The 18,746-nt window shown below is 42.5% G+C and overlaps 1 protein-coding gene across 11 annotated transcripts in view; it reads right to left on the bottom strand.

The window, feature by feature from the left end:
- Nucleotides 1-4,881: 4,881 nt before the first annotated feature.
- The window catches only part of LOC118367176 (TRAF3-interacting protein 1-like), a 37,347-nt gene continuing 23,482 nt past the window's right edge, over nt 4,882-18,746 (bottom strand). For all 11 annotated transcript variants that reach the window (XM_035750303.2, XM_035750290.2, XM_035750291.2 and 8 more), the window contains 4 exons: nt 17,679-17,715; nt 17,200-17,276; nt 6,744-6,967; nt 4,882-6,214 (listed from right to left, as the gene is read on the bottom strand). In XM_035750303.2, coding sequence (XP_035606196.1) covers nt 6,049-6,214; nt 6,744-6,967; nt 17,200-17,276; nt 17,679-17,715 — 504 coding nt within the window. In that variant the 3' untranslated portion in view covers nt 4,882-6,048. The remainder of the gene's footprint in view (nt 6,215-6,743; nt 6,968-17,199; nt 17,277-17,678; nt 17,716-18,746) is intronic.

Raw genomic sequence — 18,746 nt, 5'->3', positions numbered from 1 at the left:
AGCTCAAAGGCAATGGCATTTGCTATCAAGCCATAAACGTGCATAATATCTAACAAGGGGAGCGAGGGCAGGAAAAATTATGAAACGATGATCCACACTGAATGAATCATCTGTCCGTAGTTTGAGAAGTGCGAACGCGCGTCACCTGCTTCTGATCTGCAGCTTTATTGGTCTAATTATGTTGGTAACCAGTTTATAATAGCAAAAATGCACCCAGGGGGGTTGTGGTATATGGCCAATACGGCTGGATACAGCTGTTAATCGATAGAGAAAGGAGAGGCTAGACGGACATGCCTGGTGCCCAAATCAATGGCGTTTGTTGCGCAGCGAGTCGAGATGAACGGATGTTTCTCTGTCAGTCATCCTTTAGTTTATACTTGTGGCTAGAAACTTCAGCGATAATTTGAAACGTTTCTGCCGAAACTGGGATTTGGGAGTGTTCTGAATCTTTCAGTTTTGATCAGTGATTATAATTTTTTTGTAAGAAAATTTTAAACGTTAATGCCGTAACTTTGGACATTTTCGGCGAAAAAGACAATACATCTTTGCCTACACTACCGAGCAACTTCATACTGCGGCAAGAGGGAGCGAAAGACACTGCCCAGTGTTGTGTTGCAGGTATGCAGCTTAAACTCTCCCCATTGAGCAGTCGTAGACTGTATCATGGTGACATCAATGGTTACTATCAATATTACGAGTTATTTCTTGTGTAGGCTGCTATCCTACTCAAAATAAAATCAAGTGGGATGGAACATTTTGGAGATGGTGACCAATACAAGTTATTTATTCCTCTCCCATAAAAATAAACATCACTTTATTTTACAAGTTTTAACTAGTACCATGCTGCTGTTGCTGCCAGCTGGGTCTGGGAAGGGATCTTCAGGATGACAGCCTGAACCAAATACATTAGTCTTCACACTCGACATGCATCATCAATTTGGGCACCAGGTGTGTCCGTATAGTTTATCCCGATAGAAAGGGCCAAGATTATAAAAGGCCAATATCGGTCGTTCTTTTCCATCCTAATGTTAGCAGAGTATACAGTATACCCCAAACCATACTCAATCTCAGACCCTCCTTGCTTATTGTGTAATACGTTTGAACTCTAATGAAAATAATCAAAAGGACATTCATTTCTTTTATTTAAATATAACCATTTCACTCCACAACAAAAATGATACTCATTTGTGAACTGACACGGACTCAAAATATACATCATTGCTGTGAGTATGAAACAAATAGGACCATTTACACTATAAACGTTCTTAAAAATACATGAAAATACTAAGCGTTCCCTAAATGGGCTTTGCAGGAAATTCAGTAAAAAGTTTCCTTGTACAGTACGCCACTCAGTCTAAGACACTGCATCTCAGTGCAAGGGGAATCACTGCAGTATCTGATTCGAATCCAGCCTGTTTCACATCCGGCAGTGATTGGGAGTCCCATAGGGCGGTGCACAATTGGCCCAGCGTCGTCTGGATTTGGCCGGGGTAGGCCATCATTGTAAATAAGAATTTGTCCTTAAATGACTTGCCTAGTTAAATAAAAGGATATATATATAGATATAATATATATATATATATTATATTCCTTTTGGCAATAATTAAGATTCAATTGCTCAAGCACTATATGTATCCTAATACCATAGCAAATGCTCTTACTAAAGAAATTAGTGTTACTACACAGGTTTAAGAGCACATTATTTTAAAGTGTTAATTATTTTGCAGTACAATGTTAACATGTACATTTGATGTGCTAGCTAATAATACTGATATGAAATGGATTAAAATCTGTATACAGTATTACTTGTTTACACTTGTGTAAGAAGGTAAATAACTATTTAAATGTAATAAATGTGCAGTTTGGTTCTGTATCCAATTGAAGTGACCGTTTTGGCTTCGTAAGTGAAACAAGTTCAGCACGAAAACTGTGTTATTTTCAGCATGGACAAATAAACATGTTAGTGTAAAATGTTGGGTTGTTAGGGACTTAGACTGTGATCCACTTGTTTTTGTTTTTCATCTTCACATTTTCATTCATTAACCATATCGTGTATATTCTAGTGCAATTTCACCAGCATAGTATGGCTTCATCTTATAAATCATTTTATAAATCATTGCTTATTAATCTTCTTTTTATTTTTTTAAAATCTATGTAAATTAAACTCCATAAAACATGTCATATTCACTAGGTGGGGATACGTTTTTCCGAAAACCAATTCATATGAAATAGCAATCATGTTATGAACTGGTCCTTCTGTGGCTCAGTTGGTAGAGCATGGCGCTTGTAACGCCAGGGTTGTGGGTTCGATTCCCGGGACCACCCATACGTAGAATGTATGCACACATGACTGTAAGTCGCTTTGGATAAAAGCGTCAGCTAAATGGCATATATTATTATTATTATAACTCTGAAATAAAAGTAAACTATTTCCCACTAGTGTCTACAAATTGTCATCATAAAAACACGAGTGACAACTTATTCAGTTTTGCTAGATTTAGTCAATAAAAAAAAATATATATATATACACTAAAGGTCAAATGTTTTAGAAAACCTACTCATTCAAAGGTTTTTCTTTAATTTACTATTTTCTACATTGTCAAATAATAGTAGACATCAATACTATGAAATAACACATACGGAATCATGTAGTAACCCAACATTTTTAAACAACTCTAAATATATTTTATATTTCGAGATTCTTCAAATAGCCACCCGTCGCCTTGATGACAGCTTTGCACACTGTTGGCATTCTCTAAACCAGCTTCATGAGGTTTAGAGAATGGAATGAATTTCAATTAACAGGTGTGCCTTCTGAAAAGTTAATGCGTTTGAGCCAATCAGCTGTGTATACAGAAGATAGCCCTATTTGGTAAAATGCCAAGTCTATATCATGGGAAGAACCTCAAATAAGCAAAGAGAAACGACAGTCCATCATGACTAAGAAATGGTCAGTCAATATGGAACATTTCAAGAACTTTAAAAGTTCTTACATTTACATTTACATTTAAGTCATTTAGCAGACGCTCTTATCCAGAGCAAAAATTGGTGCATTCACCTTATGACATCCAGTGGAACAGCCACTCAATAGTGCATCTAAATCTTTTAAGGGGAGAAGGATTACTTTATCCTATCCTAGGTAAAAGAGGTGGGGTTTCAAGACAGTCCAAAACCATCAAGCCCTTCTTACCTCTTACTCTGCTGCGGAGGATAAGTTCATTCGAGTTACCAGCCTCAGAAATTGCAGCCCAAATAAAATGTTTCACAGAGTTCAAGTAACAAGTAACTGAACATCAACTGTTCAGAGGAGACTGTGTGAATTAGGCCTTCATGATTGAAATGCTGCAAAGAAAACACTACTAAAGGACACCAATAAGAAGAGACTTGCTTGGCCAAGAAACACGAGCAATGGACATTAGACCGGTGGAAATTTGTCCTTTGGTCTGGAGTCCAAATTGGAGATTTTTAGTTCCAACTGCCGTGTCAGTGTGAGACTGACACGGATGACCTCAGCATGTGTATTTCTCACCGTAAAGTATGGAGGAGGTGTTATGGTGTGGGGGTTGAAAGGGGTTCACCTAGGGGTCATGATAGGGGCTGTACCAAATGTTAGATGATGTTTTGGTCACTTTTGAATGCTGGCAGTGCTTTCACTCTAGTGGTAGCATGAGAAGTCTACAACCTACACAAGTGGCTCAGGTAGTGCAGCTCATCCAGGATGGCACATCAATGCGAGTTGTGGCAAGAAGGTTTGCTGTGTCTGCCAGCGTAGTGTCCAGAGCATGGAGGCGCTACCAGGAGACAGGACAGTACATCAGGAGACGTGGAGGAGGCCGTAGGAGGGCAACAACCCAGCAGCAGGACCGCTACCTCCGCCTTTGTGCAAGGAGGAGCAGGAGGAGCCCTGCAAAATGACCTCCAGCAGGCCACAAATGTGCATGTCTGCTCAAATGGTCAGAAACAGACTCCATGAGGGTGGTAGTATGAGGACCCGACGTCCACAGGTGGGGGTTGTGCTTGCAGCCGAACACCTTGCAGGACGTTTGGCATTTGCCAGAGAACACCAAGATTGGCAAATTTGCCACTGGCGCCCTGTGCTCTTCACAGATGAAAGCAGGTTCACACTGAGCATGTGACAGACGCGACAGAGTCTGGAGACGCCGTGGAGAACGTTCTGCTGCCTGCAACATCCTCCAGCATGACCGCTTTGGTGGTGGGTCAGTCATGGTGTGGAGTGGCATTTCTTTGGGGGGGCCGCACAGCCCTCCATGTGCTCGCCAGAGGTAGCCTGACTGCCATTAGGTACCGAGATCCTCAGACCCCTCGTGAGACCATAGGCTGGTGCGGTTGGCCCTGGGTTCTTCCTAATGCAAGACAATGCTCGACCTCATGTGGCTGGAGTGTGTCAGCAGTTCCTGCAAGAGGAAGGCATTGATGCTATGGACTGGCCTGCCCGTTTCCCAGACCTGAATCCAATTGAGCACATCTGGGACATCATGTCTCGCTCCCATCCACCAACACACACTGCACCACACACTGTCCGGGAGTTGGCGGATGCTTTAATCCAGGTCTGGGAGGAGATCCCTCAGCAGACCATCTGCCACCTCAGGAGTATGCCCAGGTGTTGTAGGGAGGTCATACAGGCACACGGAGGCCACACACACTACTTAGCCTCATTTTGACTTGTTTTAAGGACATTACATCAAAGTTGGATCAGCCTGTAGTGTGGTTTTCCACTTTAATTTTGAGTGTGACTCCAAATCCAGACCTCCATGGATTGATGAATTTGATTTCCATTGATCATTTTTGTGTGATTTTGTTGTCAGCACATTTAACTATGTAAAGAAAAAAGTATTTAAGAATATTTCATTCATTCAGATCTAGGATGTGTTATTTTAGTGTTCCCTTTATTTTTTTGAGCAGTGTACATGATTCCATAGGTGTTATTTTATAGTTTTGATGTCTTCACTATTATTCTACAATGTAGAAAATGGTTAAAAATAAATAAAAACAACAACCTTGAAAGAGTATGACAGGTCGTGTATGTATGTATATATATAATATTTTTTTTTATCTATGAAAGTGTCATGTTACTTTTAACTTCAACGCTACTCTTTCAATGAGTGGACACAGTTCTACACTAACCCAATTTCTCAAAGCACAGTGGTGTTCGACTAACCTGATCCCAGGCCTGTTTTTGATGTCTTGCTGACCTTGGCCAGAACGCACAAACAGATCTGGGACAAGCATAGTGGTTGACAGAAGGAAGAGTCAAAGGACTGCCATGTCTTATGCTCGTGGCGTCCCTAGCTCCTCAGCAAACCTCAGATCTATTGCTTTGTACAGGCTTTGAAGAAGCTTCAGGTAAACAGAATTGTTAATAGACAGACATGTTAAAAAATGACAGTCAAACAACTGTCAAATGTTAGAGGCAGATTATGGTAGAGAAATGTACATTCAATTCTCTGGCAACAGCTCTGGTGGACATTCCTGCAGTCAGCATGCCAATTGCACGCTCCCTTAAAAGTAGAGACAATTGTGGCATTGTGTTGTGTGACAACCCTGCACATTTTAAATTGGCTTTTTATTGTCCACAGCACAAGGTGCACCTGTGTAATAATCATGCTGTTTAATCAGCCTCTTGATATGCCACACCTGTAAGCTGGATGGAGAAATGGAGGAGAAAAGAAGAAATGCACACTAACAGGGATCTAAACAAATTTGTGCATAACATTTGAGAGAACCAAGCTATTAGTTCATATGGATATTTTAATTTAATGAAACATGGGATTCAACACTATACATGTTGCGTTTATATTTTTGTTCAGTGTAGTGTGTGTCAATCACCTTAAAGTGGATGGAGCATGAGGGGGGTTGAATTCGAACCCTCTCTCCCCGAACCAGTCAGTCAGTGTGGGTGTGTGTGTGTAAAAGTGCAGTTGAGGCCTCCATTTCGGACTTCACCAGACTAAGTAAGAACCAGGCTCACCCTGAATGCTCGGTCCTTTTTTAAGGGCGATAATCCTTTATTTAGACCTTGGCTCCCCCTCATATTCGCGAGGAGAAGTTAATGCTGGTTACCATCTTCTGGATCTTGTCCTCATTCTTCAGGATGTTGGACTTGACGGCGCAGATCTTGTCCTGCTGCTCCTTGATCAACTGTTCAAGCTCGGCTAGCTCGGCCTTCAGAGGCTCCACCGCGCTGTCCGTCACTCTGGAAAAGATGTACACACACCAAAATATAAATGTATGCCAAGTCGTGTATGTGTGAGAATGTGTGTGTTGGTGGTCTTACAGATGTGTTGCTGCATCAGGGCCTGTGTGTGCTCCATGTTTTCCTACCTCCAGGCTTTAGTGCAGTGCTCTCCAACCCTGTTCCTGAAGAGCTACCCTCCTGTAGGTTTTCGCTCCAACCCCAGCTGAATCTAACCCGATTCAGCTTATCCACCAATTCATTCTTAGAATCAGGTATCTAGATTAGGATTGGAGCAAAAACCTACAGGATGGTAGCTCTCCAGGAACAGGGTTGGAGTACCCTGCTTTAGTGTGTGTTTGTGTAAGATGTGTGTGTGTGTGTGTGTATAATATAATAATAATAATATATGCCATTTAGCAGACGCTTTTATCCAAAGCGACTTACAGTCATGTGTGCATACATTCTACGTATGGGTGGTCCCGGGAATCGAACCCACTACCCTGGCGTTACAAGCGCCATGCTCTACCAACTGTGTAGCCCATCAAACCTCTGTTCATGCAGCAGGGCCTGCCCATGCTCCTTGTTCTCCCTCCTCCAGGTGTGCAGCTCGTTCTGCATGGCGTCCATGTCCTCCTGGATGTAATCCATGATCTTGCCTAGGGGCAAGGCGCTGCGGCACACCGTCTGGATGGACGAGCGCAGCCGCTCAATCTCCTTAGACACCAGGTCCCGCTCCTTCTTCCTGGACACCTCCGACACCAGGCTCTGGGTCTGGAGAGAAGGAGGGATGATGGATAGATGGAGGGATAGAAAGAAGGGGTAGATAGATGGATGGAGTAGGAGAGAAGCCAAGAAAGATTGTTACAATATAGAAAACTGTATTTTGTATGTTTGTGCTTTTCTAATGAATCATTTTCATGCTTGTGCAAGTGACTGATTGAACAAATCCTCACAATCAGTATCTGCAATTTGGCAGTACACCCAGACCCTTGATTTAAGAACAAACGATCTCTCAGTTTCAAGTTCTCAGAATGAAGCTTAATGATGAATTAATTGAATGATGAATAAAGAAATCATGCCTCGTGATAACTAACGGTACTTGGTCTGTCACATGCAGGAACCAGTGATAATGGATTCATTTAAGATTGACTTAAGAGTGTCCCTGTGTACATGAATGATTGATTCTGCCTGCAGAGCTTTCCAGTGGGGGTCTGCGAGGATAACCGGTAGCGCATTTTATGAAGCGTGACGGAAATTTCCATCTAACCAAAAGACCCGCCCAGACCAGATCCTTACTGTGAGCTGCCCTGGAGGAGACACATTCCCCGCGAGCAATTGAGGGACATGTCTTCTGATTTCAGTAAGTCAATTTAAATGAATTTGTAAAAAAAAAATGCTTTTATTATCCAAATTTCAATCTACAGCAAATCTACAGCAATCTATAAGCACATTTCTATCCTGTTATTATCCCAATTTCAATCAGCTTAACAGTTTCCACTCTCACACAACGTTCACATCTACATTTGACTACACTCACACAATTCACATTCACTTTGTGCTGTCACTTGGAGGAGGGTACCACTAGTCCTACGTCAAGTAACAGCACAAAGTGAATGTGAATTGTGTGAGTGTAGTGAACGTGAAAGCTTTGTGAGAGTGGAAACAATTAAGATAATTGAACATTGGGACAATAGCAGGATAGAAATACTCCTATTAAGCAGATTTAAATTTGGATAATAAAAGCTTGAAATTTGGATATTAAGAAATATTAGCTAAGTGGTTGAAATTTGGATAATATGTACTGAGTTAATGTGTGAAAGTATGTGTGTTATTCTATATGCATAGACTATAGAGTCTATACAAAACAGCATTTATAACTATATAAACTATTGATATGGATGCTATAGGGACGGATAGACACTGTAGAGACTATGGCGACTGTAGAGACTATAGAGGAACCATGGCGGTGATACATATGACAGAAGAAGGTTAGAGCTAATCTTATAGAGAAGGGCAAGTAACGGTACCATGAAAAGCCCCACTGACGTGTCTACATGGGCTGCAGCCACTACTGGTAGCATATGGTGTTATTATATATGTATGTGATACATATGGTGCTGAGATGCACATGGGGTAATTAGGGAGATTACCGAGTGTGTTTGGGAATAGTACTAAGTGAATGTGGATGTGAGAGTTGTGGGAGTGTGGAAAGTACGTGTTAAACGGATTGAAATTTGGATAATAAGATACATTATTACGATTAAGTACCGAGTGAATAAGAGCTGTCAGGAGACTGGCTCCGGTGTGAAAGAGGTAATATAGAAGATTACCGAGTGTGTGTCTGAATGGATAACCCAGCCAGTTCTGTGAGCTGAGTATTTTGATCTATAACGTTATCTACAGTTAATATAAACTCAGCAAAAAAAGAAACGTCCTCTCCCTGTCATCTACGTTTATTTTCAGCAAACTCATTTTGGATATATATCGACAGAATTAATCGAACAAAAAGGACCATTTGTGATGTTTATGGGACATATTGGAGTGCCAACAAAAGAAGCTCGTCAAAGGTAAGGCATGAATTATATTTTTATTTCTGTGTTTTGTGTCACGCCTGCAGGGTTGAAATATGCTTTCTCTCTTTGTTTACGGAGGTGCTATCCTCAGATAATACCATTGTCTGCTTTCGCCGAAAAGCCTTTTTGAAATCTGACATGGCTGGATTCACAACAAGTGTAGCTTTAATTTGGTATCTTACATGTGTGATTTCATGATAGTTTGATTTCTATAGTAATTTATTTGAATTTGGCGCTCTGCATTTTCCCTAGCTTTTGGCCAGGTGGGACGCTAGCGTCCCACATATCCCAGAGAGGTTAACGACCATCCCACAGGTGCATGTTCAATAATTGTTTATGGTTCATTGAACAAGCATGGGAAACAGTGTTTAAACCCTTTACAATGAAGATCTGTGATGTTATTTGGATTTTTACAAATGATCTGTGAAAGACAGGGTCCTGAAAAAAGGGACTTTTCTTTTATTGACGAGTTTATATGTATAGGAAGTGGCGGCAAGCTAGTCTTCAGAGAAGGCTAGAGTGAGGGCAGGAGGCCCCACTGACAATTGTTGGCATTTATAAAGAGAAGTGTCTACGTGGTCTGAAAACCACTGAAGATACATATGGTAAATACCGAAGAAGTGTCTCTGTGTGTCTGCAGCCATTACTAATAGCACAGTATTATTTTATATGTATAGGATGTTGTGGCAAAAGAACCGTTGAAGATACATATGGCATAGGATGTAACGATAGTCTACGTGGTCTGAGAACCACTGATAATCGCACAAGGTGTTACTGTAGGCATTTTGAGTCGTTGAAGATGCACATGAGTGGTGTGATGTCTGTAGGGATTCACGTTGATCTGTAACATTATATAGGGAATCTGTGTATGTGAGAGATATGAAAGGAGAACGTACTATTCCCGAATATGCTGTTAAAGAGAACAACTAGTGTAAATATCTAAACCCCTGAAAGAATAGAACACTAGTCTAAAGGAGGAATTGGTGAAGTATACTGGGTTACTAGAGATTTGATCAAGTAACAATGGAGAAAAATAATAAACAACTTGCACACCCACATGTAGGAGTACGTAAGTGGTGCAAAAAGTATTTTGAGAAATGGTCAGAGTGGTCCCTCTATGGATCATTTGATAAAGAAAAGTTTAAAGCATTGTAGGACTGTCTAAAGGGTCTGGGAAATAGAGTCTCAGACAAAGATTGGCGTATATCCACTTTTGGTAAAGGTACAGGACTTGACTTACCCCTAACCAATAAAACTATAAATAGAAACAATGAATTAATGTTGAACATGATTATGTTAACTAAACTTAAGGCTACAATTTAATGATATCCCAAATTATGACGTTCTAAATCAAATTTGTGAGTAGGAAAAAACGGAAACTGCCTATTTCCCTGTCTATGTTGTCTCAGGTGCCAGTCTTATTATGGGCAGAGTGCACCATCTACAGGGGACTGATACAGTGCCAGTCCAGTGATTGCGAAAGTGATCCCAGAAAGAAACTAGTTGAGCGCTACCTCCAAAGTTTCTCTTCCCTTCTGAATTGGCCGATGCATTTGATAAATTCAGAGCATTACATGTTAATCTTAAAATAGACTTTTAATACATTTCAGTACAAGGTCACACATGTGTTGTGATGTGCTGCAAAGCAACTCTTCATAGCTTTTGGATGTCTGTAATAATGCTAAAATTCTCTACCAAATGTGAATGCACACACTCCTCAACTCTACTTAAACCGAATCACATAAAAAGTATCAAATGTACAGAGCCAGTTGCAGGGCTGCATTTAGTGGTTTAGGATTTCAAGGCTAAAAATGTTAGGCAGGAATTATATAAACCTAGGCTGTGTATATAAATATCAAACGCGTGGCTGAATTATGCTGGCTAATGTGGGGGGACTGGCTGGTGAAGGCCTCTTTATGGTATGTGGCTAGGAAGTCCTGCTCTGCCCCAGTCACCCCTCAGCCCCAGGATGGGAGGGGGGTGGAGGGCCTCCCCTTGGCACAGTGAGGGCCAGGGACGTTTACTCAGCTGGGTCTGCATGCTGGTGTGTGTGGCACTGCAGGCGCGTACACACGCACACTAAATGGCACCCACCCACACTCCTGTGGAATTAAAACCCCTTGTTTATTTTAGTAACAGGCTGTGGCAGTGAAGTTATTTTACTACAGTATTCGGTAACAACTACTACAATTATGTCCCTTTCAAGTTCAACTCTTGGGCCAATGTGTCATTCTGGCCTCGAGATTGAAACACCTGCTTTCACGGGTCTGTAAAAAAAAAATCACATTCCCGCTACATGACAGTGTAAACTAACCAATAACGTCCCCTTCAAAACAGACCAACCATCATAGACTCAGGTATTAGGCCAGATAGGTGGGCAAAACTTCACGTTAAGCGCCACTAATCCAACTTTCATTACGAGCTAGCTTCTTATCATTTCGCTTATAAAAACAAGCCAACTCAATAATTACAGTTTAGAAACACGCTAAACTACATAGAACTAAACTGTAAAAAAAGGTCAACTGTCTTCCTTTCCTTCAGGAAGCCAGCAAAAATGTCTGACAAGCTGCCTCACCCCCCTCCCTTCGCTCTGTGGTTTGCAAAGTGTGCGAGGATTGAAATGTCTAATCGTCGTCTGCAATGTGGGTGGCTTTCCCCCTCGACCCTGTGAACACTGTGGCTACACAAACACGCCGCGGCTCAGTCAGTCCGCTGGCCACGGTGGAGCGCTGCGGAAGCTCCGACGGGCTCCGCGCTGTTTTCTGTCCTCTTGCACAGCCTCAAACCCTCAGAAAACCAGTAATATAAAGAAAACCCGTCCCTGGTCTGCATGGTGCACTCTGTCCGGCCAAGCATATATCAGCACTTTTTCAGGCTCTACAAGTCCAGCGCACTCCTACTTTCTTCTTTTTCACCCCGACCCAAGAACATGATTTGTTTTGAGTCCGGTGGCTGGAGGAAGGGTGAGGAGGGTGTGGGGGCAAGTTCTTCCATTAGCTCATGAAGTCAGTAACGGAAGCGCCGTTGGCCGTGGAGACCAGTGGAGGCTCCTCGGAGGAGGATGGGGAGGACCATCCTACTCACTGAATTTTATCAACAAAATAGTGGAACATTTTATTTGTTAAAGTTGTCCTTTTTATATAAAACTATGTAAAATATATTTACGTCACCATTTAACCTTTATTTAACAAGGCAAGTCAGTTAAGAACATAGTCTTATTTACAATGACAGCCTACACTGGCCAAACGACACTGGGCCAATTGTGCGCCGCCCTATGGGACTCCCAATCACAGCCAGTTGTGATATAGCCTGGAATCGAACCAGGGTGTCTGTAGTGATGCCTCTAGCACTGAGATGCAGTGCCTTAGACCACTGCGACCACTCGGGAGCACAAATTAAAAACACACTGTTTTGCAATGAAGATCTACAGTAGCCTCAACAGCACTCTGTAGGGTAGTACTATTGTGTAGCCGGAGGACAGATATATTCCGGCCTCCCCTGGGTACATTGAATTCAATACAAAACCATGAGCCTCCTAGGTTCTCACCCCCTTCCATAGACCTACACAGTAACAACTTCCATGAATCTAGTACTAAATGCATAAACTACAGTGCATAACATGGTGAATAGTTGACAAAGAGAGAGAAAAACAATAGTTGGACAGTTTTGAACAAATTAATTTCTTTAAAAATTAAGTAGAAGCAGGACAGAGATATTTAGTTTTTAGTTTTTCCAGTTTCACTTACACTATTAATGATATTAATGTTAGCTAGCTGGCTAAGGCTATCCAACACTTCCAATTCAAGCTAAACTTTACATTTTATAAATGTATTGCCAGCGGGGCCTTCCAGTGTAACTGCTAAACTGCTTTCTGTACACTACTGTGGGATTGTACACATGCATTGGATTGTGGGTTTACTAATGCGTTAGTTCTAGTAGCTATGTTGACTATGTTAACTATGGTGACAACAATGCAGGTTGTGTGTAGCGGTTATGGTATGACGTTTTGGCTTGGAGAGGTATTTTCACCTGATCAGACAGCTGTTGTGTTGTGCACTGAGGTCCACAAGCGAAGGGACAACGTAATAGGAGGAAAGCACGTAGATGTGATGTTTGTATATGGCTGTTATAAAGTGACCTGTGTGTGTGGGTGATAAGGGGTTCATTCCACCAATTCTGTTGCAAAACATTTTTTCAACAGAAGCAAACAGCACGAAATGGGGATGGACTACCGTTTTGCAACATTTTGGACTAATGATTACACCCTAGATCATCGAGAAGCAGGCGAGAGTGTGCAAGGCGGTATTGAACGGGTCACTGTCAGTCACCTTGATTACTCCAATTTGTCTCTCGCCCTGTGCACTTATGTTATAAACGTTCATTTGTAGGCTAGGTTGTAGCAACCTCATGATGGGTATAGGGCAAATTTGAGTATCATGTAGTGGCCTAAACCTATCGATGTTACATTGAACTGGGTGAATGGAATATGAAAGAGTCATCCGATATGCTGTAATAAGGCCATGCTCACACAAAAGAAAGAGGAAATCTTAAAACGGCACCGACCGCAACTGGTGGAGACCCGAGCCAATGGCACCCAGAGACAGCTGAGTGTTGAACATCAATTCCCTTTCTATCGGTATTTCATGCTTTTTCCTAGGAGCCCCTAGTCAATCCATACAGATCAGAGCGTGTCAGGGATATGTCATTAATTGCAATCTTGCTTTTCCTTGCAGAAGAAAGTTCCCTCTGGTTTCGCATAGTAAACGATGCGTTGCTGAGTATATCAATCCAAAACGTGCACTCTTGTGCCAGACTGTTTTACCATGTCTTGTGGAAACTCTTGATGGGCATCTAGTCTCATGCCGGCGACTAAGAGCAGGATCTAAACCCCTCACAGACCTGCTAGGCCTGGCTGGCAGGGCAGGCTGCTGCGCTGCAATGTGGAATTCACCCGAACCCTCTGATGCCTCATTTTCTTAAAGGAGGGAACACATGCAAAGCACATGATTTATTGAGCGGTAATAAGGAGCTGGTGAGAGGCGGTGGGAGAATAACTGGCAACAAAGTAAGGCTTTTGAAAAGAAGAATGGGTTGCCGGCGTGAAACCTGTTAAGAGACCTACCAACCTCTTGGGCGTCTTTAATTACATAATTAATTTACCCACCACTGGACCATTTCAGGGCATTTCAGAGTATTGGCTTCCCGACTGATGTAATAAGCCACTTCATCAACCTCAATTGTGGGTCAGCTGAAATGTCCGGCGACAAACATATAAACTGCACACCGCAGCGGTGTAACAACGTTTCCGTGGTGAATGGCATGACACACTTCGGGTATATGACAAATTCAATTTGCAGTGTCGATCAGGTGAACGTACAGCACGTTTCCTCATATTTTCTGATCATTACTACGGTCCCAATAGTGTCAACTGGATTTCCTCGTCTCGTCTTATTTCCTTCATCCCCACGTTATTAATATAAAAAAAAAATTGACAGATGAACAAGTCTTCTGGCTTCTGCGATAGATTTCAAAACATAGTCGTGTTCAGAACAGAGCAGGCAAAGAAAAGGAGATGAGGAGTTGATGACGTCACTTTAGACCCATCCACCTCCTGGCTACTGGCTCTAAGTTGGAGACAATGCAGGCTACCCAAGGGCCCTGAATTGTGTCCCCAGAGAGGGTTTCAGAGGTAGGCTAAGGAGCTAGGTATTACAGCATGATGATGATTAGTCCAGTATTGTTCAGAGGTTAGGGGGAGAGAAAGACATCATCCAAATGTCCAGCCAGATCATAAAAATAACTAGGAGTCAGTGAGGTGAAGAGTGAGGCTAAGGGTGAAAGGGGTTACAGGATGTTAGGGTCAGTGTGTAGCCCCCTGAGGGGGTCACAGCTGAGCCCCCTGCCCTGAACCCAGGGGTACAGGGGGGAACCCCTACCTCTGAAAAAGACTGGGGACAGGGAAAAGGGCTTGATTCAATTGTTTGACCAAGTGGGCTACACCACAAAGGTTGAAACTGCTAAGACCTCTAGCTTGTAAGGTTATGGGGTTTGACTCGATTGGTGTGATCGAAGCAACTTAAGAAAAATAGGACCTACTACGGTTTTCAGAAACCTTTCCTCATTCCACTGGAATCTCAAAGTGCAGCTCTTGCAAGGGCAATATGGCTAATGGAATGCTGCAGGGTCATTTCATTTACGTTTCCACAAAAAAAGGTGAATGTTTACGAAGACAAGGGCCTGGTGGGTATTGGACTATTTATTCTCCTGCCGATTCTGCCGCAAGTATTCTGGCACTCCTCCTCCGTGACTCTAACTCAACCATCCATGTGTGCCACGGGGTTTATTTATACATTGTAAACTTTCATCAAGGCTAATTTGATGGGGTAAGAAAAGGGAGAGACAGTCCGAAAACATTGTGTGAAAACGCAGCTGCTACGAGGGCCCGATTCTGTCTAAATAAAAAGGCCTCAGAAGTATCTTAGAATAATACACAAGTGTTCTGAAAGGTCATGGGGAAGGTCATACCTATAAACAGAGAATAATTTGCTCTATGGTGCACTTTTTGTGTGGCAGGATACGGCAAAACAATTGATAAAGCATTTAAGAAAGAATCACGTCCTGCTGTAATTCCAGACCTCACACCGGGGGATGGGGTAAGCTCAATGTTTACATGTTTTAACCCTCCATGTTCCTCCGTGATTACAAGAGAGCAATGTCTCTATTACACTGACCGTCAACCCTTTCATGTCAGGAAGGAAGCCATTATAGTCCTTCCTACAGCGGACGAGGCAAGGCCAGTAACGAGGGGGGTAGCACATAGCGTGGCTTGTACAAGTACACCTACCTTCCAATCAGACTGCAGAATGCCCCAGCAATACAGACACCACCCCCCCCAATTAGATGCCCTATAATAAGGGGCCTGGAATCCCAAAGCTCATTCAGTCAACTACGATAACCCTGTGGGCTGTGCTAAAGTTGAACCGGAAACTTATTTGGAAACCAAAGGGAAATCCAGTCTGATTATTTTGAAATTAAAACTACAAGGGGCGCGCAGTGAAATCTGACCTATTGGGGCGGGTGGGGGAGCCGTCCATCAGAAGGCAAGCTGGGAATGGGGGACTTCATCTGAGTTGCTATGAGCTAAATGCGCCTCGGAGCCGGAAGAACGGATGGAGCCTGGCGCACAACTTGCAGATAGGAGCACTCATTCTCCCCGCTCATCAGCAGCTGACCAGGGACAGGCGACATCGTTGGGGAAGAAGGATGGGGTCAGGAAAAGGGGGGCTAGACAGAGCCTTTTAGCATGAAAAACAGGCAAAAACCCGGCATCCATCAGAGTCGGGTGGTCAGCTGGGCAGGGAGAGGAGGGAGCAGCACGCTTGGGCAGAAAAGACCACCCAAAACAGGCAGCGCCGTACAACCCTCACCGCTGGAGCATGAAAAGAGGCCTTCACACCGATTCCCTATCCAAATATTGACTGTGGGAGCCCTCTCTGGCCAATAAACACACTCGGGGGAACAGAAGAGGGGCAGCAATATTGGCGTTACATCAGACTGGAAGTCATGTTCAGAGTAATGAAAAATCGATCAACTATGAAATGTGGAGAGAACAGTTTATGGTTGAATCACAGGGAGAGGTAGGGCAGGAGGCCAAGGTAGAAAAGTGGGATATAGCATGGCCCCAAAAAAGGAAGATTTCTTTTCTGAGGAAGACTTAAATCACACCAGAAAGGAAATGTAATTAAGTTTAGTAGTTTTAGTCAAATCCACGTTATTGCTTTTGTCTCTTTAAAATGATGCAGCTGGTGTAAAATCGGTGCAGCCGATTGAAATCTATTTTCCATTATAATGATCAAATGTAATCATTAGGCATGTGAACTAGACAGAAGAAAATAAAACATACTTTCTCTCAAACTGGTTGTTGAAGACATTGAGCAAGATAAGCCAAATTTGGATGCATTTTTTTGCAACGCTCTCTGAGGCCAAAAACACTTCCAAAACATAAAATGAGAAACAACCACATTAAATTACAACAAAGAGGTGTAGATTTTTTGCTGACTTAATCTTCATTCTTCGCTGATGTAATCCACCCGCATGATGCTGTTTTTCTAGCTCCACTGAGGAGATCAAAATGTTCAATGTTTTTTGCAATTTTGCAAACTTTGTCACTCCATTTGCAAGATTCTTTCTTTAGCTAATAGACTGTATGCTATGGGGTTTTGCAACCCCACATGCGTAAGATACTGAATGTCGAGAAAACAACGGTGTGTGTACGCTCCGTGAGAGGTAGTACAATGTCTAGAATTGAGTCACGGGAGAGGAATGAGAGAGGCAAATACTTGGAACACAGTCGTTCGTTATGCTGTCATTGCATTGCCCTCTAGTGGAGATCAAGATCACTACATCCGTAGGACACCATTGACATTTTACCTGGTCTTGGGACTTTGGAGATGATGGTGATGTTTCAAAGTCTTTCTTGGTTTCAAGGATTTTTTTCACCAGCCCACCTGGGGATGAAAAAAGGTTCATTAGTTTTTCAAAATGTTGGCCATGTTTAACCATCCTTAAAGTGGCAATCTGAGGTACAAATAAGTGGGTAACCCTCCACTGTTTTGGTAAATAGCTGAGGAATGGCGCTTGAGAAATGTGACCACTCAAATTCATTGACAGAGGTAAAGATGCAAGGACTGACCATTCATGAGATCAAACTTGCAGTTTATTTATATGTTATATTTTTCAGGAATCAAATCGGTATATCATTAAATATAAAAGTCTGAAAATGGATATAAACAACTGCAGACTGCTCCTTAAGATACAAACCCTGACCAAAGGTCTAGCAATTTGTACTAGAATTATAAGCACCTACAGTGTCAAATGTGAGTGATTGTTTGGCTTGTAGGATTGCTCACCATGATTATCATCGCCTTGGAGATCCACTGTTGGCTCCTGTGGAAGGACCAAATCGTGAAGAAACCATAAGAAAGATGCTGAATGACCAACACTGCTGCTGCCTTCTCTTGAACAGATACAGTGCAGTATATGCTCGTGGGAACAGCACAACCAAATGCAACCTGAATGACCTAGAGTGCAGTCGGACAGTATTCAGACCCCTTTCCTTTTTACACATTTTGTTACGTTACAGCCTTATTCTAAAATGGATCAAATAAAACAAAATTCCTCACCAATCTACATGCAATAACCCATAATGACAAAGAAAAAACAATTTAGAAATTTGTGCAAATGCATTAAAAATAAAAATAAACACAAATACCATAAGTATTCAGACCCTTTGCTATGAGACCCGAAATTGAGCTCAGGTGCATCCTGTTTCCATTGATCATCCTTGAGATGCTTCTACAACTTGATTGGAGTCCACCTGTGGTAAATTCAATTGATTGGATTTGGAAAGGCACACACCTGTCTATATAAGGTCTCACAGTTGACAGTGCATGTCAGAGCAAAAACCAAGCCATGAGGTTGAATGAATTGTCCGTAGAGCTCCAAGACAGATTGTGTTGCGGCACAGATCTGGGGAAGTGTACCAAAATATTTCTGTAGCATTGAAGGTCCCCAAGAACACAGTGGCCTCAATCACTCTTAAAATGGAAGTTTGGAACCACCAAGACTCTTCCTAGAGCTGGCTAGCTGGCCAAACTGAGCAATCGAGGGGAGAAGGGCCTTGGTCAGGGAGGTGAACAAAAACCCAATGGCCACTCTGACAGAGCTCCAGAGTTCCTCTGTGGACATGGGAGACCTTTCCAGAAAAACAACCATCTCTGCAGCACTCCACCAATCAGTCCTTTATGGTAGTGGCCAGATGGAAGCCACTCCTCAGTAAAAGGCACAGCCTACTTGGAGTTTGCCAAAAGGCACCTAAAGATTCTCTGGTCTGATGAAACCAAGATTGAACTCTGGCTTGAATGCCAAGCGTCACGTCTGGAGGAAAACTGGCACCATTCCTACGGTGAAGCATGGTG

The sequence above is a fragment of the Oncorhynchus keta genome, chromosome 34 (assembly GCF_023373465.1).
Source record: "Oncorhynchus keta strain PuntledgeMale-10-30-2019 chromosome 34, Oket_V2, whole genome shotgun sequence".
Taxonomy (NCBI): Eukaryota; Metazoa; Chordata; class Actinopteri; order Salmoniformes; family Salmonidae; genus Oncorhynchus; species Oncorhynchus keta.
Note: the sequence above shows the minus strand (reverse complement) of the source record. Positions and strands in the feature narration are given on the sequence as shown.